This window comes from Oncorhynchus clarkii, chromosome 28, assembly GCF_045791955.1.
Source record: "Oncorhynchus clarkii lewisi isolate Uvic-CL-2024 chromosome 28, UVic_Ocla_1.0, whole genome shotgun sequence".
In the NCBI taxonomy this organism is placed as follows: domain Eukaryota; kingdom Metazoa; phylum Chordata; class Actinopteri; order Salmoniformes; family Salmonidae; genus Oncorhynchus; species Oncorhynchus clarkii.
In genome coordinates, this window is record NC_092174.1 from 22,089,699 (window position 1) to 22,117,564 (window position 27,866).

At 42.4% G+C, this 27,866-nt stretch overlaps 4 protein-coding genes across 11 annotated transcripts in view; 3 read left to right on the forward strand and 1 right to left on the reverse strand.

The window, feature by feature from the left end:
• The window catches only part of LOC139387497 (dual specificity testis-specific protein kinase 2-like), a 37,236-nt gene extending 21,376 nt beyond the window's left edge, over nucleotides 1-15,860 (forward strand). For all 6 annotated transcript variants that reach the window (XM_071133744.1, XM_071133749.1, XM_071133748.1 and 3 more), the window contains 7 exons: nucleotides 4,408-4,554; nucleotides 4,973-5,055; nucleotides 5,840-5,924; nucleotides 10,020-10,103; nucleotides 10,236-10,322; nucleotides 10,496-10,634; nucleotides 11,754-15,860. In XM_071133744.1, coding sequence (XP_070989845.1) covers nucleotides 4,408-4,554; nucleotides 4,973-5,055; nucleotides 5,840-5,924; nucleotides 10,020-10,103; nucleotides 10,236-10,322; nucleotides 10,496-10,634; nucleotides 11,754-12,697 — 1,569 coding nt within the window. In that variant the 3' untranslated portion in view covers nucleotides 12,698-15,860. The remainder of the gene's footprint in view (nucleotides 1-4,407; nucleotides 4,555-4,972; nucleotides 5,056-5,839; nucleotides 5,925-10,019; nucleotides 10,104-10,235; nucleotides 10,323-10,495; nucleotides 10,635-11,753) is intronic.
• LOC139387498 (target of EGR1, exonuclease) lies at nucleotides 14,596-19,010 on the reverse strand. Its single transcript, XM_071133751.1, has 7 exons — nucleotides 18,597-19,010; nucleotides 18,441-18,481; nucleotides 17,119-17,215; nucleotides 16,871-17,029; nucleotides 16,518-16,777; nucleotides 16,271-16,433; nucleotides 14,596-15,485 (listed from the first exon to the last, which is right to left on the reverse strand). Exons 1-7 carry the CDS (start codon nucleotides 18,708-18,710, stop codon nucleotides 14,733-14,735), a joined length of 1,587 nt encoding a protein of 528 aa, XP_070989852.1. The 5' UTR covers nucleotides 18,711-19,010; the 3' UTR covers nucleotides 14,596-14,732.
• Nucleotides 19,011-19,245: 235 nt separating this feature from the next.
• Nucleotides 19,246-23,239, forward strand: LOC139387504 (THAP domain-containing protein 2-like). Of its 2 annotated transcripts, none has more exons than XM_071133765.1 (4): nucleotides 19,246-19,723; nucleotides 19,948-20,101; nucleotides 20,310-20,485; nucleotides 20,713-23,239. In XM_071133765.1, exons 1-4 carry the CDS (start codon nucleotides 19,574-19,576, stop codon nucleotides 21,088-21,090), a joined length of 858 nt encoding a protein of 285 aa, XP_070989866.1. In that variant the 5' UTR covers nucleotides 19,246-19,573; the 3' UTR covers nucleotides 21,091-23,239. The 2 variants fall into 2 exon arrangements, with proteins under 2 accessions (XP_070989866.1, XP_070989867.1); XM_071133766.1 differs by having other exon boundaries at nucleotides 19,318-19,723; nucleotides 20,313-20,485.
• Nucleotides 23,240-24,368: 1,129 nt separating this feature from the next.
• Nucleotides 24,369-27,865, forward strand: LOC139386973 (selenoprotein P2). Of its 2 annotated transcripts, none has more exons than XM_071132892.1 (5): nucleotides 24,369-24,829; nucleotides 24,994-25,236; nucleotides 25,563-25,775; nucleotides 26,604-26,715; nucleotides 27,008-27,865. In XM_071132892.1, the coding sequence occupies exons 2-5, from the start codon at nucleotides 25,010-25,012 to the stop codon at nucleotides 27,293-27,295; spliced, it is 840 nt and encodes a 279-aa protein (XP_070988993.1). In that variant the 5' UTR covers nucleotides 24,369-24,829; nucleotides 24,994-25,009; the 3' UTR covers nucleotides 27,296-27,865. The 2 variants fall into 2 exon arrangements, with proteins under 2 accessions (XP_070988993.1, XP_070988994.1); XM_071132893.1 differs by having other exon boundaries at nucleotides 24,779-24,839.
• The last annotated feature ends 1 nt before the right edge of the window (nucleotide 27,866 follows it).

Here is a 27,866-nt window from a genome sequence, read left to right on the forward strand (position 1 = left end):
AGTTACCGTGCAGCCACAGGCTTAGAGATGCAATCACTCATCAGGGCTCTACAGTGTGACCATTTTATTCCCACATATGCCTAAATATTTTGCTGTGTGACCTAGAATCTTAATTTAGGAGGACCAGTGCGCCTAGAAAAATGAATGATTCTAGCTTTATTACCTCATATTTTTCATTGTGTTCCTACATTTCTTTGTGTGGCTACACTTTTCCATTTAGAATCACTTGCTCCTTGTAAAGCCCTGCTCCTTGTAAAGCCCTCCTCCTTGTAAAGCCCTGCTCCTTGTAAAGCCCTGCTCCTCCGATCAAAACACCCTTTGACTCCGCTGGCCCTGCCAGGGCCCATCGGGTTGGCACAGTAACCTCTGCTCTGCTTCCCACTGCCTGACAGACCTCGTTTACACATTAGGCAAAGACCGATTAGGAGCATTATAATCTGGGTAATCCATGAGCCACTGGGGGGATTAGACTATTATTTGAAGCTGCTCGCAGTGGTCACGAGACAATTAATTCCCATTTCCTTTCTGGCTTTCTTAGCTTTAATTCACGAAGGCTCAGGGAAAGCCTTGTCTTCAGCGACGTGTATCAGTTAATGATTTCTAAGAGTTGCACCTGCCTAGAACAGTGTTTTATGCATGTTAGTTGTTTTGGATATTGTCCAGGCCTAGGCTACTATCTTCTAAGTAAGATTACCTTTTTTAACATTAAAACTGTCTTCTCTTGAGATTGAAGTCATGTTTAGTTTTACTGCAAGATATGAATTACAACAATGTTTGTTAAAATGATGTATTTTAGTGTCTCTGCTGCTATGGACACAGGGTAATATGGATGATCTATCCCATTAACTGTTTTGCCTGTCAATCAATCACTGTGGGTGGGATGTTTGAGGCAGAGTTGGTAGGGTTTCAGACCTGTCAATCAATCACTGTTGGTGAGACATTAACAGAAGGCAGTAGATTACTAATCTAGACAGAATAAATAGTCTAGTCTACCCTTTCAATGTAGTTTATTGTGGTTAAAATCTAAGAAAAAAGGTTGTGTTCTGTCAAGTAACATATTGTTTCTCAATAGGGAATCTATTTAAGAAAAAAAAAATTGGCAAACATTTTCTGATTTTGTGCACCTCTGCTTTTATACAAAGTCAGGCGCCCATGAATAGACCGACAGGTATGATTTGAACAATAAAACAGGTGTTAAACATAGGCCTGATTACCAACAATGATGAGACCGCCTATATGGTGTAGGTGAGAGCCCTGGCGAAATCCCTGGGAGTGGTGCTAGGAAAATAACTCTCCGTCAACAGCAGAGAGCGCACGCCCCAACCACATCGAGGCCACAGTGGAGAGGGTCAAAAGCTTCAAGTTCCTCAGCAAGTTCCTCAGGATGTGAAATGGTCCCTCCACAGCGCCTCTTCAACCTCAGGAGACTAAAGGAATGTGGCTTGACCCATAAAGACCCTCACAAACTTCTGTCGGGCTGTATCTCCGCATGGTACGACAACTACACTGCCCACAACTGCAGGGCTCTCCAGAGGGTGGTATGGTCAGCCCAACACATCACCAGGGGCACACTGCCTTCCTTCCAGGACATCTACAGCACCTGGTGTCACAGGAAGGCCAAGAAGAGCCCAGGAAGGCCAAGAAGACCCGAGCCACGACCTGTTCATCCATCTAGAAGGAGGAGAGACCGTACAGGTGCATCAAAGCTGAGACCTGATAAACAGATTCTGTCTCCAGGCCATCAGACAGTTAAACAGTCACCACTAGCCGCCCAGTACCCTGCCCTGAACCTTAATCACTGTTCTAGCCAGCTACCACCCAGTACTCTGCCCTGAACCTTAATCACTGTTCTAGCCAGCTACCACCCAGTACTCTGCCCTGAACCTTAATCACTGTTCTAGCCAGCTACCACCCAGTACTCTGCCCTGCACATTAGAGACTGCTTTGTTCTATGTACATAGTCATTGAACACTAGTCACTTTAATCATGTTTACATACTGTTTTACCCACTTTATATGTATAAACTATATTCTAGTTATGGCTCATCCTATATAACTACTGCTGTACACCTTTCCTATTAATATACTGTGTAAACACAATTATCCACTCAGTGTCCAGTTCAGTCACTTAGCAATGGCTTGCCATATAAAGCTATTCAGTTACTGTACGATTGAACGTTAGAATGGGCAAAATGAATGACGTCCGTTCACAAACAACCCATCACTAGGCTACACCAGTGACTGTATGGGACTACGCTGATGAGTCACTTTAGCGGTTACCGGCAGGTCTCGACGTGGGCTTCGACTCCTAGGAAAATACAAACAAGATCTTTGGTTTACATGTCCTGATGCCATGGACATATAACTACGTTGTATGATTCATGAATTGAAAAGCGGGATATAGGAGATTTGACTTTATTCAGTCTGTTTGACACCTTTTAATGAACTACTCAGCACAAGCTTGGTCTACCATTCAAATAACAGTAAATAGCCTATATGACCACCGATTCTGTGGCTGGCTTAACACGCAAAATAAAATGTAAGTGAATGTGCCATAAAACAATAATTACGTGGATTCCAACTCATCTTTACCACTTACATTACATGGGACATAAATTCACTCACAGGAGACGACGAATAAGCATCATGCTCTCCCTCCTCTGTGAAAAGAAATGTTACCGCAGCCAACCACAGCGCACAAAAATAACACCGGTACTGAGCGGCAGGTGAGACAGCAGACTGGCAAACCAGAAGTTTGGCTTTGACAAAGGCGCCTGTCATCGCTGGCTGTGACTGACGGGCCTGTGCTATCAATAGATCACCACAAGATGCATATTGTTCATTCTAGTGGAAAAAGGCTATACAGACTTTTCTGACTAGCCAATTTAAACATTTAAATGAAAAGAAGCCTAGTTAATGAAGTGGGGGAAAAGTAGCCAGCTGACAATGTGTTTGTTATCGTCCATTTAGCCGACAGCCGGCGCTTGTGGAAAACATTGCTAGATTTGTTTCTCCATCAACATATCCTGTTTAGTCACATTTTCACTGCCTGGGTTCTGCCCTTTTATCCTCCAGTCCATTACTCTTGCTCTCTGTGTTAATGGCCTTCCCTTCTCCAGATTACCTTGTCAGGGTTTGGGGTGGAGGTGAGTTGATGTGGCCTTGTAACCTTACTTGTGTGCCTAACTTTTGGCCTTGGCTCATTCATCTGATCTGGAGACTATCGCCTCAACCCACATGGTGCATGGAGTGGATCATGTCTGCACTGACCGACTGGCAGCAGGATTTGTCTGGGCTTTACCCCTGTGAAGTGGAGGCTCCTAGTGGAGCGCTAGGCTGGCAGACGACAGATGCGGGGGGCTACAGAGGAATTTGTAAGGCAAACAAGCTGTAATCCTCTCCTGCGTCTGGGATTGGTTTGGGGATGGGCTGCAGGGCAGGGGGAGAGAGTATTACAGCGCGGTGGCCTTTCAGCGCGTAAGACCAAATGACGCGCGTGCACACACGAGTTGGTGTGTTTCTAGGTTGACTTATTATTAGGCCTACTTCCAACATTCTACCTGAACAAAGGTAGAAGACTGCAGCACAAGTCAAATGTGTGTGATGCTTTAACCTCCGCTTTGGGCGGGCTAAATTCCATTGAAAGGTTAAGCTGTTAAAGGTACAGGCTAAGGGAGTTTAGTCTTCGTTCACATACATTTATTTACAGTTCCAACTGGGGGAAGACGGATGCGTTTTGACTAATATTCTCTTTTCTAGAAGTCCTCAATGTATTCATTGACAGTTTGACAAGAAACCTAAAACACACCAGTCTAGAATCACAAGGGAGGCCCAGAGAAGTCTGGTCAGTCCAGGGACCCCGGTCTCTTTTCGTGACCCTTATCTACTTTAATTTCTCTCCGTAGTTATTTTCCAAACTTTTGTTTTGTGGATGGATTAATCATTCTACATGATATAGGTTAGGCTAGTTCTGTGTGGGACAGCCAAGCCTCTTCCGAGCCGACAGAGCTACTTTTAAAACTACTGAGTGGATTTCCAATTCACTTAGCTTTTTCTGCAAGCAGGCAGTCTTGTCTGTCATTGTCCTCAGCTGTGCTTGGCATTAGCATCAATCTATGTTTAGAGTGCTCAGAGTAAGTCGATTGACTTTGACTGGTCTTCCTGAATGGGGCGGGGCATAGCCCCAATTGACCAACAGGATGCTGTAACAATGTCTGTACAGAACATTACTTCATATCTCAATTACTCATGTAGAGTATGTACACGATAGTCATTGAATTCAATAGTGTACATTTACTGATAATGTGTACTTTTTGCTCACATCAAGGTGAAAGCCTGTGACAGAGGACAACTTTCATTTGAAACCTTCCTAAATTGTTCTGTTTTCCCCCTCTCGACCTTTCTGCAGTACATCAACGGTGGGAACCTGGAGCAGCTGTTGGACAGCAACAAGCCTCTGAGTTGGGCAGCCAGGATCAAGCTGGCCTGTGAGATCGCCAATGGCCTGGGCTACCTGCACTCCAAAGGCATCTTCCACCGGGACCTCACCTCCAAAGTGGGTGGCAGTTGACTGTGGGTGGATGCGTCTGAAATGTGGTGCACTGTTTCCTTTCTGAAACAGAGATAATAGATCTAGTCAGCATTTATATACATTAACGTGTGTTCCAGTGCATTTTCTTCAAACCTTAGGAGTTGGGACCTGGTTTCCATGCAATAGTACTTGACGTTATTGTGATTCTCTGGCTGTATCGGTTTCTTGTATTGCAGGTTGAAACTGAGCCACGTGGTGCTTTGACTCATGCAGGGTGTAAATCTCTTTGACTTGAATCTAATCAACCAACATGCAGTACATCAAGTTCATTTGTGATTCAGTTCAAGTATGACTGACTGAGCATTCACTGACACTTTCCCTTCATAAATGTCAGTCATTTTAGAAGCTCATCATGGAATTTGTGCTCACTGTTTGTCCTCAGAACTGCCTGATCAAGTCCGATGAGAACTGCTACACTGCAGTGGTTGGAGACTTTGGTCTCGCTGAGAAGATTCCCAACTATGAGTAAGTCATTTCCATGGTAACGGTTATATATTAAACAGGGGCCAGTGCTATACAAACACAATGTTGGTTTACATTCATTGCTTAAACAGTTTTTAGCACGATACATAAGATTTAAGATCAGGACTGAAATTGAATCCCATGTTTAATTATTATTTTATTTTTTTAACTCTAAAAAGAAAATCAAGATTTGCTTCTTTGAGTCCAGTGAAATGTCTCTAGTAAATGAATGTGGGGCTGGGAGGTAAAGGGATGGACAAGTGCCAGTAGGGGGGAGGGTCATTTGATTAGGCAGGAACATGAAGTACTGTTTTGGAATAAACTGGTGCTCTAGGCTAATAATACCAGAGCAGGTTAAGAAGGCCGCTCTCTTTCTCTCTCCAGGCTATGACTTCATTATTACATATTAATCTGATGAAGAATCGACCTGCTTTCATAACAAATATTTTGGCTTGTCTGATAATTGTTGTGATAAATATTGCAAAAATAGTCCAATTTTGTTTTCTAACCTTTTATTTAACTAGGCAAGTCAGTTAAGAACAAATTATTGTTTTCAATGACGGCCTAGGAACAGTGGGTTAACTGCCTTGTTCAGGGGCAGAACGACAGATTGTTTTACCTTGTCAGCTCGGGGATTCGATCTTGCAACCTTTCGGTTACTAGTCCAACGCTCTAACCACTAGGCTACCTGCCACCCCGATCTACTGTAATTAATTGCATTATTCCCTCACCCAAAAGGCTTGTAACCTCCAGTCTAATGTTTATCTTCCTGTACTTGTGCCTGCAGTGGTGAGGGGGAGAAGCTGGCTGTGGTGGGCTCTCCCTTCTGGATGGCCCCTGAGGTGCTGCGAGATGAACCCTACAATGAGAAGGTATTGGTATTTTATTAAGATCCCCATTAGCTGTTGCAAAAGCAGCAGCAGCTCTTTCTGGGGTCCACACAAAACATGATACATAATACAGAACATCATTAGACAAGAACAGCTCAAGGACAGAACTACATACATTTTTAAAAAGGCACACGTAGCCTACATATCAATACATACACACAAACTATCTAGGTCAAATTGGAGAGAGGCGTTGTGCCGCGAGGTGTTGCTTTATCTGTTTTTTGAAACCAGGTTTGCTGTTTATTTGAGCAATATGAGATGGAAGGAAGTTCCATGCAATAAGGGCTCTTTATAATACTGTATGTTTTCTTGAATTTGTTCTGGATTTGGGGACTATGAAAAGATCCCTGGAGCGATAAGTGTGTGTGTGTGTCAGAGCTGTCTGTAAGTTGACTATACAAACAATTTGGTATTTTCAACACATTGTTTCTTATAAAAAGAAGTGATACAGTCTGTCTCTCCTCAACTCTTAGCCAAGAGAGACTGGCATGCATAGTATTTATATCAGCCCTATGATTACAATTAAGATCAAAACGTGTCGTTCTGTTCTGGGCTGCAGCTTAACTCGGACTTTCCTAGCAGCACCGGACCACATGACTGGACAATAATCAAGATTAGACAACTAGAGTCTGCAGAGCTTTGTGGAGTGTGGTGTCAAAAAAGCAGAGCATCTCTTTATTACGGTTAGACCTCTCCACATCTTTACCATTGAAGGTAACGCCAAGTCATATTTTTTTCTCCTCAACTTGTCCAACAGCCACACCATTCATTAGCAGATTCAGCTGAGGTCAAGAATTTAGGGAATGATTTGTACCAAATATAATGCTCCTAGTTTTAGAGATGTGCACTACCAGTTTATTACTGGCCACCCATTCCAAAACAGACTGCAACTCTTAAAGGGTTTCAGTGACTTCATTAGCTGTGGTTGCTGATCCATATATGGTTGAATCATCAGCATACATGGACACACATGCTTTGTTTAATGCCAGTGGCAGGTCATTGGTAAAAATAGAAAAGAGTAGAGGGCCTAGAGAGCTGCCCTGCGGTAAACCAAACAGATCCACAGATGATGCAATCTCTATTGCACTTCACACTGCCTTTCCCACCTGGACAAAAGGAACACTTATGTGAGAATGCTATTAATTGACTACAGTTCAGCGTTCAACACCATAGTACCCTCAAAGCTCATCACTAAGCTAAGGATCCTGGGACTAAACACCTCCCTCTGCAACTGGATCCTGGACTTCCTAATGGGCCGCCCCCAGGTGGTGAGGGTAGGTAGCAACACATCTACCACACTGATCCTCAACACTGGAGCTCCCCAGGGGTGTGTGCTCAGACCCCTCCTGTACTCCCTGTTCACCTACGACTGCATGGCCAGGCACAACTCCAACACAATCATTAAGTTTGCAGACGACACAACAGTGGTAGGCCTGATCACCGACGACGAGACAGCCTATAGGGAGGAGGTCAGAGACCTGGCCGGGTGGTGCCAAAATAACAACCTATCCCTCAACGTAACCAAGACTAAGGAGATGATTGTGGACTACAGGAAAAGGAGGACCGAGCACACCCCCATTCTCATCGACGGGGCTGTAGTGGAGCAGGTTGAGAGCTTCAAGTTCCTTGGTGTCCACATCAACAACAAACTAGAATGGTCCAAACACACCAAGACAGTTGTGAAGAGGGCACGACAAAGCCTATTCCCCCTCAGGAAACTGAAACGATTTGGAATGGGTCCTCAGATCCTCAAAAGGTTCCACAGCTGCAACATCAAGAGCATGGTTGCATCACTGCCTGGTATGGCAATTGCTCGGCCTCTGACCCCAAGGCACTACAGAGGGTAGTGCGTACGGCCCAGTACACCACTGGGGCTAAGCTGCCTGCCATCCAGGACCTCTACACCAGGCGGTGTCAGAGGAAGGCCCTAAAAATTGTCAAAGACCCTAGCCACCCCAGTCATAGACTGTTCTCTCTACTACTGCATGGCAAGCAGTACCAGAGTGCCAAGTCTAGGACAAAAAGGATTCTCAACAGTTTTTACCCCCAAGCCGTAAGACTCCTGAACAAGTAATCAAATGGCTACCCGGACTATTTGCATTGTGTGCCCCCCCCAAGCCCTATTTTACGCTGCTACTACTCTCTGTTTTTCATATATGCATAGTCGCTTTAACTATACATTCATGTACATACTACTTCAATTGGGCCGACCAACCAGTGCTCCCGCACATTGGCTAACCTGGCTTCTGCATTGTGTCCTACCATCCGCCAAACCCTCTTTTATGCTACTGCTGCTCTCTGTTCATCATATATGCATAGTCACTTTAACCATATCTACATGTACATACTACCTCAATCAGCCTGACTAACCGGTGTCTGTATGTAGCCTCACTACTGTATATAGCCTGTCTTTTTACTGTTTTATTTCTTTACTTACCTATTGTTCACCTAATACCTTTTTTTGCACTATTGGTTAGAGCCTGTAAGTAAGCAGTTCACTGTAAGGTCTACTACACCTGTTGTATTTGGCGCACGTGACAAACTTTGATTTGAGATCCTTCCATTAAAGAAAACCCTTTGAATTCTATTATATTGCCATATTAAGGATTCAGAGCCGAGGTTGAAAAGTTTTTTTTTTTCTTTTTGTTTTTTTGTTTCAAATATTTTTTATTAAACACACACAAGAATGGTGTATAATACAAGACAGGTATACAATTCTTATCTAAACATAAAAGAGCATACAGGAACAACAAGACCCAGAGTTCTGGGTGCAGAACAAATAATACAAAACACGACATACAAAATAAGGACACGTAGAAAGAAAGAGGGAAGATGTCCCCCCCCCCCAACTGCTCGGGTGGCAGGGCCATCACATGCTGCCCAAAGGTAGATTAAAATATTACAGTTGAGAGTGCGTTAATAAGTACAAATTCACAGCGCCGACTCGTCCAAGTAGGAGAGGAAAGGCTGCCAGATTTGATCAAATGTTGATAATTTATTGTTCAGAATATATCTAATTCTTTCTAAGTGTACAGTGTTTGGAAAAGTTTTTTTTTTATGGTCAATAATATCAAAGGCTGCACTGACATCTAACAGTACAGCTCCCACAATCTTCTTATCAATTTCTTTCAACCAATCAGTCATTTGTGTCAGTGCAGTACATGTTTCCCTTCTCTATAAGCATGCTGAAAGTCTGTTGTTAATTTGTTTACAGAGAAATAGCATTGTATTTGGTCAAACACACATTCTTTTCAGCAGTTTGCTAAGTGCTGGCAGCAAGCTTATAGGTCTGCTGTTAGAACCAGTAAAGGCCGCTTTACAACTCTTAGGTAGCGGAATTACTTTAGCTTCCCTCCAGGACTGAGGACAAAGACAGTCCTCTAGGCTCAGATTAAAGATATGACAGAAAGGAGTGGCTATAGATTCAGCTACCATCCTCAGTAGCTTTCCATCTAAGTTGTCAATGCCAGGAGGTTTGTCATTTTTCATGGTTAACAATTATTTTTCCACCTCTTCCACAATAACTTTACAAAATTCAAACTTGCACTGCTTTTCTTTCATTATTTGTTTTTTATACATTAATATAATTACTCACTGTTTGTCGTGGGCATTTCCTGCCTAAGTTTGCCCACTTTGCCAATTAAATAATTGGCAACATCAAATGGTTTTGTGATGAATAAGCCATCTGATTCGTTGAAAAATGGTTTTGAATTTGTCTTTCTGCCCATAATTTAATTTAAAGTACTCCAGTTTTTTTCCCATTCAATCTTTATATCATTGATCTTGGCTTCTAATAAAGATTCTTATTATTTTTGTTTAGTCACATAATTTCTAAATTTTCAGTAAGTAAGCCATTCAGATGTACAGCCAGACTTACTCCTTTTGCCCCATCTCTTTCAACTATACAGTTTTTCAATTCCTCATCAATCCATGGAGCCTTAAGGTAGGTCCCTGATCTCTAACCCTTGACCTCTACTCTTGACAGGACTGGACAGGACTACTGGTCTGATACACATCAACCCCTCAAGCTAAGAACTCATCTCAAACGCCTGTCTCTCTGTTTTCTTCCGTTTCCAGGCAGATGTGTTCTCCTACGGTATTGTCCTCTGTGAGATTATTGCCCGAATACAGGCCGACCCCGATTACCTTCCTCGCACTGAAGTGAGTATTGCTCCATTTCCTCAGTCCTCCTCATCCCCTTGATACATCACATTACATAAGACCCATATCTGGTATTTAGTTGAAATGAATTTCCTGCCTGACCTCTCTCTCTCCCTACTCCCTCCATGATAGAACTTTGGCCTGGATTATCATGCCTTCCAGCACATGGTAGGAGACTGTCCTCCTGACTTCCTGCAGCTGGCCTTCAACTGCTGCAATGTAAGTAGGCCCTCAATCTCTTCGTTTTCCCAAAACACAACTGCTTCCAAAATCTTTATTCCCTTGTGTGGAATAGAAACTAGAAACACAATCTGATCGAGCAGTACCCCTGATCTTGTTTGACCTGGCTGCTGTATTCCCCCCCTCACCATGTCCGTGTCCACTTTCTCCAGATGGACCCCAAGCTGCGACCCTCGTTCCCTGAGCTGGTAAAGAGGCTGGAGGAGATCCTGTGTCGGCTAAAGGCCGAGGAGTCTGAACGAGAGAGGATCCCCCTCTGTGGGGACATCGATAAGAAAACCATCCCTAAAGGTGATGCCTCCAACCTCCTATCTAACCCCTGACTGCCATGGTGACTCTGTTTCATGGAATAGCATGATCAAACATCATTTTATGAGGATAGCATATCATATGCACGATCAAAACCATAAACATCACCACCTAACAAACTCCATAAAACAACACAAACTGTGTAAAGATGCCCCTCAGCAATCCATTTCCCTTCAATGTACATTTCTACAGGCAATGAAAGCTTGCCTCGCATGCCTGCCATGTTAGCCCGCAGTCCTGCACCCCGCAGTCATTGACACCCAGTTTCCATGTAATAGCTGCACAGTGCAGACCAATGGTTTCTTGGAACCAGGAAGAAGCTGTTGTGCCTCCCAAATGGCACCCTATTCCCTTTTGTAGTGTAATACCTTTGACCACAACCCACACTATGTAGGGAATAGGGCGCCATTTTGGATGTACCCCAGGTCTACTCTAAATAGGTCCAGTTGCAAGCCAGGGATGTCCTTTCCCTCCCAAGCCCTGTCCCAAATAGTCCCCTCAGTCCTTTCCTCTACTTTTATGATGCACAGTGTCTGCTTGCAGGTTCAAGTTGCCTTACAATTTAGCACGAGGTAAATCTCTAACCTCATGAGTGTTTCGCAATCACCTGATTCTTTGAAGCAAAGAATAAGATACAATACGGTTATTTGTTGTTAGGTGGAAACCACCATGTATCCTTTTGAGTAGGTTGTAAATAATTTGTATTTTCTCAGATCCTATTTCAATTCTAATTTGGTTCAGGGGCCATTTGGAATGTTAGGGCATGGCTTTGTTTTTGTTTAGCTGGCTTTCATTCCTTGGCCAGTCATTCCCTCTTCACTGTTTGTTTACCTTCTGGATCTACTTTCTCTGAGGCCCAGTCCACTTATCTTAATTATTTGCATGTATTTCCCATAATGTTTTGCCCTATGCCATTTACTTCAATGTAAGAATTTGACTGTGCCTCGTTTATTTTTATATCTTTGCATATATTGCCCCCTGGTGGCTACATTGGGAACAAACACTTCAAAACAATCATGTGTTGTGTAGTAGAGATTTGACTTGTCTCGCTCTTTCTCCGTGTCTCTTTCTCTCTGTCTCTCTCTGTCTCTCTCTGTCCAGGTGACAAGGTCCAGGGGATTAAGAGGTTGAACCCGTTGGATCTGGAGGATGATAAGATCTCTCCCAAGTCACCTCGTCCTCGCCGCAACATCTGGCTGTCCCGCAGCCAGTCAGACATCTTCTCCCGCAAGCCCAGCCGGAAGGTCAATGTCCACGACCCCTACTACAACCCGGGCCCCAGGGCTGTACCAGGGGCCCGCAAGATCAACCCCTTCAATGCCCGCGAGGACCTGTGCGGAGGCAAGATCAAGTTCTTCGACGTGCCCAGCAAGTCTGTGTTCTCCCTGATGTTCGACCTGCACTCTCCCCAGGACAATGTGTTCTCCTCTGGGACCCAGATCCACTCTGGAGCCCACATCCACCCAGGTATGTGGCAGGAGACCTGGTTTACTGGCAGACAGTGCCGCTCTCTGCCCGCCTCCCCCCAGCTGGCCCTCTTGGATGGCTGCTGCCCCCTTTCTGCCACTGTCTCCAAGTGTGACCCGGCACAGCTGGGCCAAGAAGTCCGACAGAAGGTGCTCAGCGCCTGGGCCGGGAAATATGCTGTGATGGAGATCCCTCCATACTGTGGGGGGAAAGAAACAATAGAGAAGGAGAACAGAGTAGATGAGAGCGGGTCTCTCTCTCCCATGCCCAGTGACCGTACAGAGGCTATGGACTGCTCTAGCAGCCAAGGGAGTCCAGAGGAGGACAACGTCAAAGACAAACATGTCTGCTGCCCCATGCAGGCCCAGAATGGAGGCCCAGTGAAGGACAGTAGGGATGCTTTGTCTGAGGAGATGGAGGCTGAAGACCAGGAGGGCATGCAGCTGCAGAGCACTCCCTGTCCAACTGTCACTATCAGCCCAGCCACAAACCAAGACCATCTGAATCCCATCATACTGGTGCCTTGTACGGCCCCACACTCCTCCACAGAACTGCCCTCTAAGTGTGACATCATCTAGGCCTTAAACAGGTCAAGGAGAAAGGGAGCCTTGTGTGAACTTGTTTTTAACCTAGAGAGACACTCCTCAGATAGGAATGATGACGTGTGACGTGTGATGATGATCAATGCTCTGCAGATATTCTTTATTTTTTAAAGATTTCTATTTAATATACTGAAAAACATGTATTTTATTTCTTAAAAAGGCACCCCTAAACCAGGGGTCTCATAATTCGTTGAGGTTCTGTGTGTATGCTGGTTTTAAATCACTGCCTTCTCCTTGATATTCAATGGTATTGTGTTTATCTTCTGCCCCATGTGGAAATGTAGGAGAGTAGATGCATATGATATTAAAGTAACACTTCTAACACTTACTAGGGAGAAAGGGTTGAATTCTGAATGAAAAACAGCATACTCACTGTCTTTCCAACATTGAGACCCCCACCCCTGCATCATCTTGATTAGTGGTATTTCTGTACTATACAATGGTGCCTGCCAGAAAGAGGAGCCAGAGCCAGACCATATCAAGGCTAGTAAAATTAGTGTGGTTCACCAGACTACAGAGGTCTCTTATGGAGACTAAAAATAAACTGCTCTTAAATTTGCAGTAAAACCAAATACTGTTTGTGTAAATGTGCACGCCCACGTGCACTGGAAATGGTTTGTACGTACGTTTTTAACATTTCTATGATTTAAGCGTTTGGTATAACCTGAGTGTCCAAACATTGGGAACTGCTGTTTCCATGACAGACTGACCAGTTGAAAGCTATGATGTCACCTGTTAAATCCACTTCAGTATAGATGAAGGGGAGACAGGTTAAATAAGGATTTTTAAACCTTGAGACATGGCTTGTGTGTGTGTCATTCAGAGGGTGAATGGACAAGACAAAATATTTAAGTGCCTTTGAACGGGGAATGGTAGTAATTGCCAGGTGTACCAGTTTGAGTGAACTGCAACGCTGCTGGGTTTTTCACGCTCAACAGTTTCCCGTGTGAATCAGAATTGTCCACCACCCAAAGGACATCCAGCCAACTTGACACAACTGTGGGAGGCATTGGAGTCAACATGGGCCAGCATCCCTGTCGAAGGCTTTCGACACCTTCTAGAGTCCATGCCCTGACAAACTGAGGTTGTTCTGAGGGCGGGGGGGTTATTTTATGTCCGTCCTCCATCATGAAAAATTATGGCTTCATGATTGATGTGTTAAACTTGTGGAATTAGGTGTGGCTTGAATGTGGGATCACATGTTGAGGTGGGTCCTATTTTGGCCTTAATTTGAAAGCTCTGTTGGGTATAAGGAACACTAGTTGGCATGGATGCGTCTCTCTCACTCACACACACACACACACACACACACACCAGTTGGCATGGATGGATCACTCACACACTTTGGTTCACTACTCTCTTGGCACATGTTTTGGTCTACTGAAATTTTCCTGTCTAACCACTTTAATAGAAAATTGCACTTGAAAGGAAAACATTTGAACTTTTATCACAATTTCTATGCAATAAATGTAAACTGCATCAGGATAATTTTACATAGAGGCTCTATTTTGATGTAAAAATCAATGTTCCTTTTTAGGTCTTACTGTTTGAGGTGTGTGTGGATGCCATGGTGGGATGGAGATGTTAGAACTATCCTGTTTTTTCCTTCATCTTGGCTGATGTTTGAACATGTAACAGGATCTTTCAGGCAAAGCTGAAGAGATTACAATTCAATAGTTTTTTACGTTGATAAAGAACATGTGTCGGCAATCGTTTTAAAAATAAATAGCTAACTTTAGCTTCTTATGCTTATTTCAGTGTGATCCTATGAACATAGTCATACCGAGTGCACTACAGGCTGATGGGGACTAATGTGAAATCGTCTCACTTTTCCTGCCAAACCTCACATAAAGTTGTTAAGACACAAATGGCCATGTTTGTCATAACCAAGGTAAAGCCTTTTTATTGAAACATAATACTGTATCAACAAACATTTAAGATGTGCAACAAAGCATGTCTAACTAAAAAGGCTTTATTATAAACCCGGAATACATTTGGTTCCATTGAATGTTTATATAGTTCCCTCTGCTTTGCTAGCCACACTGCTAGAAAAGCTTTTTCCCCACACAATGTCCATCTTGTGCATGTGAGCCTTGGAGGACTTGGAGAAGGTGCTCTTGACAATATGCATCGGGACAGATTTGCCACTGAGGTAAACTTTGTTCAGGCACTCAGGGAGCCAGGACTCTGAACACGGTGGCTCACCTACTCTCTCTGTCAGAGTGGTGGCGTAGGAGAAGATGTAGCCGGTCATGAATGCATCGAACCCTGCCCGGTGGGAACCTCCTTCCAGCTTCTTCCTCTTGGACTTTTCTTTCTTCGCTGCATCAGATGTGGCCAGAGGCTGTGGCTCTGACACATCATTGCCTTCCACCTTTTCTTTGTCAGTCTTAATTTCTTCATCTGCAGACACAGCCTGTGGCTCTGCGACTCCGTTGCCTTCCTCTACCTTCTCGGTTATCATTTTCTCACCACTCTCTGACCCCTGTACCGGAGTCCCATCTACCTGCTCTGTGGCAGCGGGAGGTTTGCTGTCTGTGTCAGGGATCACCTGGTCCGGGCCCTGCTCTCCATCCTTCAGCTCCATATGGGCCTGCTTATTCTCGGAGGCACCTTCAAAGTCCACGTTTCCCTGAGAAGAGTTTTTTCTTTTCCTCTTCCGTTTCTTTTTCGTTTCCACCTTGTTTTTTTCATCGTGCTGGATGATGAGGTCAGTGTCATGTGACAAGGGACACTGTGACCCATTGGGGCACCAACCGTAAGCCTGCAAAATACAGAATGTTAAGTTAACAAAATAGAGAAATTGGACTTATTTGTATGGCAGCACAGCCCCTGAAATGATTTCTTATCAACTGTATAAAAGCATTCTCTTATCTTGCCAACCCACATTGTCACACCTGAGAAGCAGAGGTTCTGTTGTTTTTACAGGTCTGATATCTGATGGGAGGTTAACTTTTGAATCCAAACAACTCGGATACTTATAAAAGGGTCTTTCACTTTTTTGTTCCTGAACTGATGTGCTGCGATACCTACACTTTCCCATGAGCCATGGTGCACCTCTCCCACTCAACATGCTTTGTAACTTAGGCTTTGCCTTGTATGTGAACCCATTCAAGTTATTAAATAATACTTGCTTTGATATTCGCTCCTCATTACCATTCCTTGATCTTAGTCGGCCAAATGCATAATACTTGGGTGCACAAGGTTTACATAGTGTCTTGCATAGGGCTAGTTATCTTATGTAGGCAGATAATTAATTGAATGGGTTAATTGCTTAGTCTTATTACGAGTTGCATGTGTAAAAATAAAATACTTATTACCCCATTGCACGTGTGTCAGCTGAAGTATAACAGGGTCATAATGCAGGGTCAAGACACTGCATTGTTCAGATTCAGTTTTATTATCATTAGAAAAATAGCTTGGTTATACACTAGTTATTGCATAACAGTCCATGAAATGCCCCAGTGCTGATCATTATGGCACACATTTTTGGGATCCTTTAAAACAGAATCTGGGGTTGCCTACAAGTTTAAGAAGTGATGTACTTACAGAGAAACGCTGGCAGACATTCAGCGGTCCCTCCAGGCTAGACCCGGCCAGGCAGGGCCTGAAGTCCACATAGCTGGACAGGTGGCCTGAGTATTTGCAGAACTCCAGGAACAGATGGTGCCCATTACCACCAACCTCAAGAGACTTGCTGTTGTCCAATTTACTGTGGGGGAAAAAAGAGCACCAAAAATACTAACTACTTCCTTGAATGTGTAGTAGTAGTATGTGTCATGTTTAGTTTACTAACCATTTCTTGTAGGCATACTCCAGGTAAGAGGCAGCAAAGCGCAGCTCATACTCTGTGGCGTACTTGGTGTCATATATCCCAGCTGGGAACATCTGGGACAGGTCAGCAGTGAAAGTGCCAAGTTTATCTGGCAGGTGGGCATAGAAGCACTGATACAGGAACACCATGTCGATCAAGCCATTGTGTAGAATCAATGGCTTGCGAGCACGCAGGAGTTCCACAAACAGCATCCGCATGTTTATTCCATGGGAATCCCCTCCCTGGATACAAGGAAGGAACAGAACTCTGGATCACTTAAATGTAAAAAATAAGGAATAGTCCAGGATCTATGACGGATCACAACTTTATCTCACCTTGTCATTGCCCTTGAGATAAGGAACACCCTCAGCATATTGTTTGTTGAAGTCAAATCCATGTTGCACCAGGAACTGCACAGATTGTGGTTCAATTACATACTCCTCACTGCAGAGCAATGTCAGGTTGTACACCTGAACAAGGTACGTATCATCATCCTGCAAAGAGATATAATACATCAAATAAAACAATGTAACATTTTATGTTAAGCTTTCTGAATGTCAGAATGTGCAAAGGATACATTTACCTTGTTTTCAAGTTTCTTAAAGCAAGCAAACCCAAGGGAGAGAATGGAGCGTGTGCGAGCTGCATTGCATATGGCTTTGTAACGGTCCTCTATGCATCTTAAAATTAAAACAGAGATCTAATGTAAAACTTGAGATTGAGATAGCATAGTGAAAGTACATTGGGTAAACCCAATTGAATTAAATCCCTTTTGACCGCATCCCTTTAGACTTAAACAAAACTTTCCATACATGTTTGCCTGTGGAAGAAGTGCATTTTTGGACCTGAATGACAAAACGTTTAGGAGATAGAGGTGGTCAAGGTTGACCCATTTTGCATACCATACCATGAGACATCCGTCTTTCTTCATCACCGGAAAAGATAAACGGTTGAGTTTGATAATTTAATCAAAATAGTATTAGATGTTATATTTGCATATGTTTAGATCCTATTTCACATCGGAAGTTTTTGTGTTGTGCCCGCCATCAGCTGAGACAGCATGCTCTTGAATACCGGGTGGCTGTCATTTCAATCCTAGAAATACATTTCATAGAATGGACCTATCCCTTCAGACCACAGCAACTTAGCTGGTATACCATCGAAATGTAAATTGAATTGAAATTTGAACATCTAATTAGTACAACAAAGATCACCGCCACTGTCGAATATCAACTTAAATCATGTATTTTCTATTATCTATATTTCAAAGGGTTTCCTATGGAGGTTTGATAGTATAATTTAAAGGAACAGATATGCCCATTCAAGTCAACATTCCCTGATGTATGGACCTCCATCTTTGTAGTACCATTTTAAAGTTGACATTTCAATGTTATTCCCATTTTAGTTCATTTATCAGCCAAAACATGACACCCACCCTGTATCCAAGAGCATGTTGTGTCTGAACTGATAGCAGGCACAATAAAAACCTTAGATGATGTCAAATAGGGTATAAGCTACAACATATGCAAATATGAAGAAGAAAAATAGGAATGTACATTTCTTTTGTAAATAGACTTGAAGTTAATGAAAAAATAAAATACTTATAGAAAAGTTTGACAACCCTGTGTATAAGCTTTTAAATGATATAAATCTCAGCCTATTGAAAAGATGGATGTCTCATGGTATGGTATGCAAAATGGGTCAACTTTGAGCACCTTTATCTCTTGAATATGTTGGCACTCAGGTCCAGAGTTGCTTTCTAAAAACTTCTACAATTGGCAAAATGCATGGGAGGTTTTGTTTAAATCAAAAGGGGTTCTGTCAAAAAAGTGACTGAATTCAAATGGATTTACCCCATTTGCTACATTAAATAATGAAGAAAAACCCAGAATCAACCATACTTACTCTGCCAGCAGAGCTTTTCTGCTTCCAAGACCACTCAATTCCTGAAACAAAACATGCAGACATTATATGACATTAGTGTCAATGGGCTTACATAGAGACGTAAAACCATCAATGTACCCACAGCCGTTTGTCTGCAAAGCTCGCTGTAACACTTACTGTATCCAGTGCAATGAAGGAGGCTGTCTTGATTGCAAGGACCATAGCAGGCCACAGTTCTTTGAAATTATCATTTTGCACATCAATAACAGGGACTATCATGGAGGATGTCATAGCTAACTAGTTAATATATGGAACACAACCAAAATGTTCAACTCAGTGTAAGCTAGTTAGCTAACTGAACACGGGGAGTGATTAGACTTATTGAATGATCAGGGAGCTCATTGCAAAAGGTTTTCGGTTGTCCAGTGAAAGCTTCCTGTTCACTACTATGCGTTATTCTTCGTTTGTCGGATTGCATTGATTCGTTTCTCAACAATCGTTTTCAGGGAGGAAGACCCAAATTCTTGGCAAGAATTAAGCGCAGCTGTAAACATCCAACCAACGTGGTCTGAATGGGTCCTTACAGATTGTACACCAGCAACACACAAAGGACCCCAGTAGGAGTGGACAAAGTTTTCCAATTTAAAATGTTAAACCTTCGTTTTTACCATCCTATAACCATCCTTTCAATATGGGGACGATGTTGACTAAATATATATTGTATATTTTGTTAGTCTGCATCAATCGAATTTTAATGGAGGATACTTTATAGTTCTCTGGAAGAAATATTTGAAACATGCAGTCACATGGGCAGCTCAAACCCGTGACGTTATCAAACAACCGTTGAGGGCAGGTGCGCCATTTTGGCTCAAACAAAGTCGGAAATTATTTACTTTGCAATTTCATATTATTTGGCATGCTAACATCGCTTAATACTTTTGTGAACCTTTGGGATGATAAAATATCTTATGTGAGCTCATGGTTCAACCATGTTCTATTTAGTTTGGTTTCCTATGAGAACAAGTGTAAAGTTCTGGTAGCCTTCGCTAGCTACAAGCTAGCTCTGTTGTTTGATTGGAATGCAAGTAACTGGGGCTATAGTTCGCTTGCTAGCTAGCTGCATGCAGCAGTTTTGACTTGTTAGCGCGATAGGTATGGGTGGGTGTTCCGCTCCAAATTGCTCAAACTCAACAACCATTGGGAAGCAACTATTTCGTTTTCCGAAAGAGCCTATACGCAAGAATAAATGGCTTGTAAACTGCCGGCGTAATTTTGTACCAACTCCACATTCCAGACTGTGCCAGGCAAGTTTATGGGTGACTAATGTTAACCTTTACTGGCTAGCTAACGTTAGCTAGTTTGGTCCACCAGTCAACAATTCCCAACTCCAAATTAGAACAAAACATGTTGACATGTTTGTCTACACTTTGAATATAATAACTTATTTGATTTAGTGCAATATATAATGCACCAAGAGAAAATACATCGATATTTAGCCAGCTAATCCTACAGCTATGTCTTCTTGCAGGACCATTTTGAGCTGAGTCAGTTTGAAGAAATAGCCAGGTCGCCAGCAGGGGGAAAGAAGCTGAAACCAAACGCTATCCCCACTCTTTTCAGTGTGCAAAATCCACCTTATCCCATCACCCCACAGATAGTGCTACCTTTCAAACCAGAGCCAGGTAACTACTTTTTTCTTCATTTCTCAAAATCACAACATCTGTCAAAATAGATATTGACACATTATCAGATTGTTGAATACTGGTAGGCCTAATGCAAATGTTGGTCCAGTTGTGCTAACATTTTTTTTTTTAAACTGTTAGTTCCTGATTGTAACAGTGGATCAAGTGAGTGATTCAGATGTGTTGTTAATGTTCTCTGTATACCTAGTAGAGAGAGATCTGAATGTGGGGGATCATGGCTATGCACGGCGGCAACCAACTCTGGGCATGGAGGAAGATGCTGATGAACTACACAAGGCAGAGGAACGTCCTTGCACCCATTGTCAACCTTACAAAACCCTTCTGGAACAAGAAATGCAACACACTGCCAGACTTCAGAAAGAGGTGTGTTGGTAGCTACCTTTTCCCAACTAATTTCAAACGATTGCCTCATATTTCCTAAAACATCTTTCTCTAGTCAAATCTTTTCAGTGTAAATTATGTTATGTGAAATTATACAATGGACCCTTTACACTTTCAGTCATTAGAATTTTCTCACAGAAGAACAACATAGCATTTTGTGAGAATCTTGGAAAAGATAACACCTCCTCAACATGTTAACTTGTGTGCAGGCTGAGGAAATGAAGAAGAGGATGTTCAAACTGGACAGAATAGAGAGGGGCCTCCAGACATTTCTGTATGAAGACCAGATCCGTGCCCTGACCCTGACCAAGCGTTCCCGGAGAGCTGTGTGGTCCCACGAGACAGTGCTGAAGGCTCGTAAAATCCGATGTGCAGTCGGTGCCAAGGGTTATGAATTCCTTCGGGAGTTAGGCTACCCTTTGCCCTCTTATAGAACTTTATGCAACCGCCTGGAGGAAAAAATCATGGTGACGACAGCCATGGGCTGTGATGAGCTTGCAGAGCTTGGTCTAGGAATCATATCTACATGTGACAGTCCAGAGGGAGATGGGGACAATGAGGAGGCTTTCATTGGAGTGATGTCATGACTCATGAATGAGAGATATTTGATCAATTTGTTTGACTATGTGTTTCATTTTGAAGAATGCAAGGCAAAATGACAGGACAATATAACAGAGACTGAGGACAGCTAGTAGCCCTATGCGGTGAAGAACATGTGGAAGCATATGTACAATGGGAGATGTTAGTGTTAAAGCGTTCTTGCTTCTGGACTTGGTTTCACATAAAAGGTTGTTTTTTTTAGAATGGTTTACTCATGCTAAAGAATTTGGTGTTTTATTTTGGGAATGAAACATCAGCTCCTTCAAAACAATAAAGAGCAGCAGTCATCTGCCTTAAAGCGGCAATCGGCAGTAGAAACAATAACAAAGCGGCCTCCCCACCCCTGGCTCAGTAAAAAGCTGAGCGATGGGGCTGGAGAAATTGAATCACTCAAATTCATAGACCTGTAGATGCAAGGATTGACCATCCATGATATCAAAATTATAGTTTTAATAATGTTTTGAGGCTATATAGTGTTTGTTACATTTTCTTTGTCTACAAACATTGGAGTAAAACAAGCTTATATTTGGAGTTCTAATGGGGTTTGACAGTTGAACTAAGTTCATGAGACATAAGTTATATTCTTCAAGAATCAATGAGTACACATTCATTTCTATGTCCAAAAATGGATGTAGCAACTGCTGATTGCTCCTTTAAGCTTTGAAGCTGCAATTTCAAATCACCTTTGTGCTCAATGTGAGGTCATAATTCAGAAGCTACGCTAAATCATTTGTTGTGCACCTTTTTTCTTCAGAATGTTTGACAAATGCAAAGGAAGAGCAGAATTTTTACCCCTGTTTTTAGTTGCTCTTCATTGTCACTTATGTTAAGTGGACAAATTGGAGGATTCGTTTGTATTTTGTAATGGGAATCTGTTTAGCTGCATTTGGAAACTGCAATGCAGTATGCAGCCTTTGGAGAACTGGTAGCTGCATGGTATACTGGCTGCGCCCCCTGAACTTAGGCTGAATAACCTGAGGCTTCTTTTGTTACAATCACTAATGGGATATTAGCCAGCAAGCAGAACCTCTGGGTGGGAGGAGGGTTGTAGAAAACACACTAAAGAGGCAGGAGAGTATGCAGTACCCTGATCAAAACAATGGTACTGTAAAATAATAAAGAAATCTATCTAGTAGGGCTGGGAATCGCCAGGGACCTCATGATACAATATTATCACAGTACTTTGGTGCCGATTCGATGTTTGGTATTTTATTAGAATCCCCTTAGCTGTTGCAGCAGATACTCTTCCTGGGGTCAACACAAAACATGAAATGTGAAATAATACAGAACATTAATAGACACAAAAAAAATGCATACGTAGCCTACATGTCAATACATACACACAAACCCTCTAGGTCAAACAGGGTAGAGGCACTGCTTTATCTGGGTTTTTCTTTTAGATTTGCTGTTCATTTGAGCAATATGAGATGGAACGCAGCTCCATGCAATAATGGCTCTATATAATACTGTACGCTTTCTTGAATTCATTCAAGATTTGGGCACTGAAAAGACCCCTGGTGGCATGTCTGGTGAGGTAAGTGTGTGTCAGAACTGTCTGTAAGTTGACTTTGCAAACAATTTGGGATTTTTAACACATCAATGTTTCTTATAAAAAGAAGTGATGCATTCAGTCTCCTCAACTCTTAGTCAAGTGTTCCAAACATATCACTCTTCTGCAAAGGGTCAAGAAAGAGACTTGAGAAAACAAGTTTTGATCAGTCATGGAAATAAAAGTGCTGAAAACAAATTGGCTCCATATTTAAGAAGAAGATGGTGAACAAGCTATGAATAAGAAATACTAGAGTTTTGGTGCAGGTACAGTCAACCAGCGCAAATATAGTATTGCAATATTGTCAAAATGATACATTGTCAAAAAAATATACCAATATGTAACTCAATTTTTTTTTCATCACTACTATCAAGTAGGCTGCCTATGTTTGTGGCTTTTGTTTTTTGTGATGTTGAAGTGTTCACTTTTATCAACAGTGTGAAACATTGTTTTGCAAAGGAGACCATACCTTACTCATAGTACTATAACTATACTGAACAAAAATATAAATGCAACATGTAAAGTGTTGGTCCCATGTTTCATGAACTGAAATTAAAGATCACAGAAATGTTCCATATGCACAAAAAGCTGCTTCTTCTCAAATTTTGTGCACAAATTTGTTTAGATCTGTGTTATTGAGAATGTCTCCTTTGCCCAGATAATCCATCCACCTGACATGTGTGACATCAAGAAGCTGATTAAACAGCATGATCATTACACAGGTGCACCTTGTGCTGGGGGCATTAAAAGGCCACTTTAAAATGTGCAGTTTTGTCACACAACACAATGCCACATATGTCTCAAGTTTTGAGGGAGCATCCAATTGGCATGATGACTGCAGGAATGTCCACCAGAGCTGCTGCCAGAGAATTGAATGTTCATTTCTCTACCGTAAGCTGCCTCCAACGTCGTTTTAGAGAATTTGGCAGTACGTCCACCCGGCCTCACAACCGCATATCACATGTAACCCTCCAGCCCAGGATGCCACATCCGGCTTCTTCACCTGCGGGATCGTCTGAGACCAGCCACCCGGACAGCTGATGAAACTAAGTAGTTCTGTCTGTAATGAAGACCTTTTGTGGGGTAAAACTCCTTCTGATTGGTTGGTTCCTAAGTGGGTGGGCCAATGCCCTCCCAGGCCCACCCATGGCTGAGCCCCTGTCCAGTTATGTGAAATCCATAGATTAGGGCCTAATGAATTTATTTAAATTGACTGATTTCCTTGTATGAACTGTAAATCAGTAACTGCATGTTGCATTGATATTTTTGTTCAGAATAGATACTATGAAACTGATTCATGAAACAGGAACTATTCTGTTGACATATTTATCATATTTGGATTAGTATTAATATAGCGCTCCTCTGGAATGTTGTGACCTTTGAAAAGCCATGCCCACCACCCTGTATATTTACTTTTAGCCTGTACTGTACTTTGACCTAATCATTCAGGGTAGAAAGAGCATTGCTATGGTCAAAATCAATTGCAGTGTTTTTCCAAAATTCTGAGAGCCAAAAGAGGTGCAGAAAAGACGTTTCTGATTTTTGTTACTCCAAATATGAAAAGACCTTTGGTGCTGAAGTTATTTGGAGTTCTCAGAATCAGACATGCTACTTGTAGACGTGTTTGTATGTCACGCATTTATTCTACTCCCACACAGTTGGACTTCTGACCCACTTCTTGGTAAACCTTGCTAAATTGTGATCAATGATTCCGCATTGTGGAGTATATATACAATCAGTTTGATAATGTTGTTTTTGAAGATTTACACAATCCTTTTTGTTCTATAGTTTTCATGTTTTGGCATTATTTGTCAGCCATCACACACAGTATATGAGCATGGAATCAGCATGGAAAGAGCATGGAATCAGCATGGAATGAGCATGGAATTCAGCATGGAATCTGGTGTCTATAACATTCATTAGAATACAATACCATTTGACAAATTTTCCTGACCATTAATTACATTATCCAAAAATGTAGCCTCATAGAGAAGAAAACATATCTGGAATTGACAGGTTAGTGTTGGGTTTCACAACCCTCTTACCCTAAAGTAAACACTGGCTTACTTTGTTTGTTTTGGGGGCAGTGCTTACCTGAGATAAGGGCTTAAAAACAGCAGCGTAACATTGTGTTGCTTAGTTGTGTGAAGCAGAAGATAGGCTCAACGAGGACAGAGGTCAGTCCAGGTATCATGTCATTCAGTAGTCCATATTTTGCATACTGCATGTAGCAGAGACTATGGCTATGTTCCTTGCTAGTGATACATACGGAGAGTTGTAATGACCGTCACAACTGAAAATGAACTTCTGACATCGGCCTCTCTCTTGGAACTCTTTTTAGGTGAGGTTTGGAGGACATGATGCAGGGTCTCTTGACTCTGTGGCTGTGTGCTGCTCTGCCAGGGCTCCTATGCGCATCGCCTCTGTTAGTAGAAGGGGACAATGATGCCTCCAAGATCTGCAAGCCTGCACCGCACTGGGAGATCAAGGGCCATGGGGCCCCCATGAAGGAGCTGCTGGGAAATGTAGTTGTTCTGGCTCTGCTGAAAGCAAGCTGACACTTCTGCCGCACACAGGCCTCCAAGTAAGAGAGAAGTCTTCAGAATCTGTCTTGCATAACATTACTGTAAACCTACTGCAACATACTGTTATTATACCACTGTGCAAAGATTTGGTATAGAAATCAGTAAGATGTTATAATAATGTATTTACAAACAAATGGATGTAAAGTTGTTGATGTAATGCTGCTGGTGATCCATTTCAGATTTATTGAGAACAGCCTTCCCAAACAGTAGAGAGAAATGATCTGAATTATGAAATAATGGGAAATTAGTAAATAACGCCATCTAGTGGCAATCAAGTGGCACCTCGTCATGACTGATCTGCCATTGTCCTGTTGCTGCTGAGTAGACTAGGAGGCCTGCGTGACAAGCTGCTCCGCAGCAACCTGACAGACGTGTCGTTCCTCATCGTGAACGAGAGGGAGGCCCAGTCCAGAGCCATGTACTGGGAGCTGAAGAGGAGGGCCCCCCCAGGCATCCCTGTCTACCAACAGGCCCCGCTACAGGACGACGTCTGGGAGGCCTTGGATGGAGACAAGGACGACTTCCTGGTATATGACAGGTAATAATGGAAGGTACACTGCCGCTATTACCTCGCTTTCCAACCAATGTGCAGAAATTGAGGCTCAAAAACCCTGATGGACCATGATAATGGTGAAATGCCTTGGTTTTACTTAAAGGTCCAATGCAGCAGTTTTTTTCTCAATATCAAATTATTTCTGGGTAACAATTAAGTAGACCAACCTCATGGTGATTGTTTTCCATTAAAATGTTAACTTTTTGAAAAAATAGCTTCTTAGCAAAGATACATTTCTCCAGGAATAATTTTGCTAGGACTGTCTTGAGTGGGGAGGGAAAAACTGAAAACGAACTGTTACTGGCAGAGGTTTGGAACTCTCTTTCTTATTGGTCTATTAACTCATTTACAGACCAAAACACCATCCCACCAAAACATGCTGACATTTCAGTCTGTCTTTTTAAACAGCTCTTACACTAACAGGACATTATCATCATTTTCACAATTTCACTCTTTTGGGTCTTAAACAATAAATAAGTCATTTTTTCAACTTCCACTGTCCTCCAAGAGTAACTGAATTACATCTTCACTTCAATATGCAGGTAAGAGCCATCAAAGAGGGCCAAAATACTGTCATGTTGTTTCTCAAAATGATACATCTCTCATGAATAAGAAATGGGCTTGTATTGATGGAAGGAAACTCGTCAGCCCTAATCTAAAGCTTACCACTGCTCTTTAACTTTAATGTTATGAAGTATCTATCAGGTTTTATTGAGACATTTTCTATCTACAGAGATCTTTAGAACTGGTGTGACACCTCATTTGTGTGGCCATGTAATGTATCTCTCTCCTTTCCCCTCCTCTCTCTGACAGATGTGGGAGACTGACGTTCCACATAGTCCTACCCTACAGCTTCCTCCACTACCCCTACATAGAGGCAGCCGTCAGAGCCACCTACCACAAGGACATCTGTGGCAACTGCACCGTAAGTGAAAGCACAATTATTAAGGGAACTGTAGACATTTAATTTCAGTTTGGCTCCTTTAATTGAAAACACTACTGTCTGCAGAAGTGCTCCATAGAAATACAATTACTAGAACAGGAAAACCCCACAGACTCTTCTCTTTCTAGTAATTCTCTCTCTATGATTTGGCCTTGAAGCGTAATAAAGGTTCTGATTAGTAAACCAAATAATAGAGATCTCTCTGCGGATCTCCTAGGTGTATTTTTAGCTTGTACCTATTTTGTTAACGTTAGTTTGTTCTACTCTTTTACAGGTGGACTCCAACACAACCTCCTCAGCTGGGTGGAACAGCACCCGGAGAAACGAGACACTGAGCAGTTCAGAGATGCGTGTTAACGAGACAGACAGTACAGTGAGGTCTATTGATGTCGATACCGTCAGCAACCCAGTTCCAAGTGATGGACCCCAGATGTCAGCTGAGGGGGGTGGTAACATGTCACACATACATCATCAGCATCATCAGTACCCCCACCACCACCAGCAGCAGCATCAGCACCACCACAATCATGGGTCAGATGCAGATAAACAGGACTCCAATTAACATTGTCTGTGTCGTTTCTGAGATGAGTAATTGTTAATTAGCATGGTGGTGGTGGTGGCTTGTGTCAGTGACTTGACAGTCCGATAAATAGTTTTGTATGAATTAAATTAGATTTTGTCTGTGCCTGTCAATTGTGTCTGATAAGGCAAATCTGTACAGTAAACTGGAATTATTTAGGCCCTTGAAATACAGTATGTCTTCCCTACATGTGGTCTGGTGACAGGTCCTGCTCTCCTCTGCAGTTTATGAAGTCTGCAGGTCAAACCCTACGGAGGTGTCTGTAGATAGATGCTGTGCTAAGGAAAGTTGGACTGACAGTCACCGAACCCATGCAGGGCAGTGTGCTGGACTTCAGGGTATATTTGTCAACGTCATTGACTATATTTCCTATTCATTTTGCAACTTTCATTTCATATATGTTTTCATGGAAAACAAATACATTTCTAAGGGACCCCAAACTTTTGAACGGTAGTGTATATATACATGATATATACGTTCCGGACTCCGACATAAGATTTACGTTCCAGGTTGCTGCTTGTTCACAATTAAAAGTATGATTATGTTGTTGTAT

Excerpts from the sequence above, each read along its gene's own strand:
- LOC139387504 (XM_071133765.1), top strand. The coding sequence starts at position 19,574 with ATGGGTGGGTGTTCCGCTCCAAATTGCTCAAACTCAACAACCATTGGG. Across the intron at positions 19,724-19,947 it reads CACATTCCAGACTGTGCCAG|GACCATTTTGAGCTGAGTCA; the intron begins GCAAGTTTATGG and ends GTCTTCTTGCAG. Across the intron at positions 20,102-20,309 it reads ACCTTTCAAACCAGAGCCAG|TAGAGAGAGATCTGAATGTG; the intron begins GTAACTACTTTT and ends CTGTATACCTAG.
- LOC139387498 (XM_071133751.1), bottom strand. The coding sequence starts at position 18,710 with ATGACATCCTCCATGATAGTCCCTGTTATTGATGTGCAAAATGATAAT. Across the intron at positions 17,216-18,440 it reads AGAAAAGCTCTGCTGGCAGA|ATGCATAGAGGACCGTTACA; the intron begins GTAAGTATGGTT and ends TTTAATTTTAAG. Across the intron at positions 16,434-16,517 it reads GAGTATGCCTACAAGAAATG|TAAATTGGACAACAGCAAGT; the intron begins GTTAGTAAACTA and ends TTTCCCCCACAG.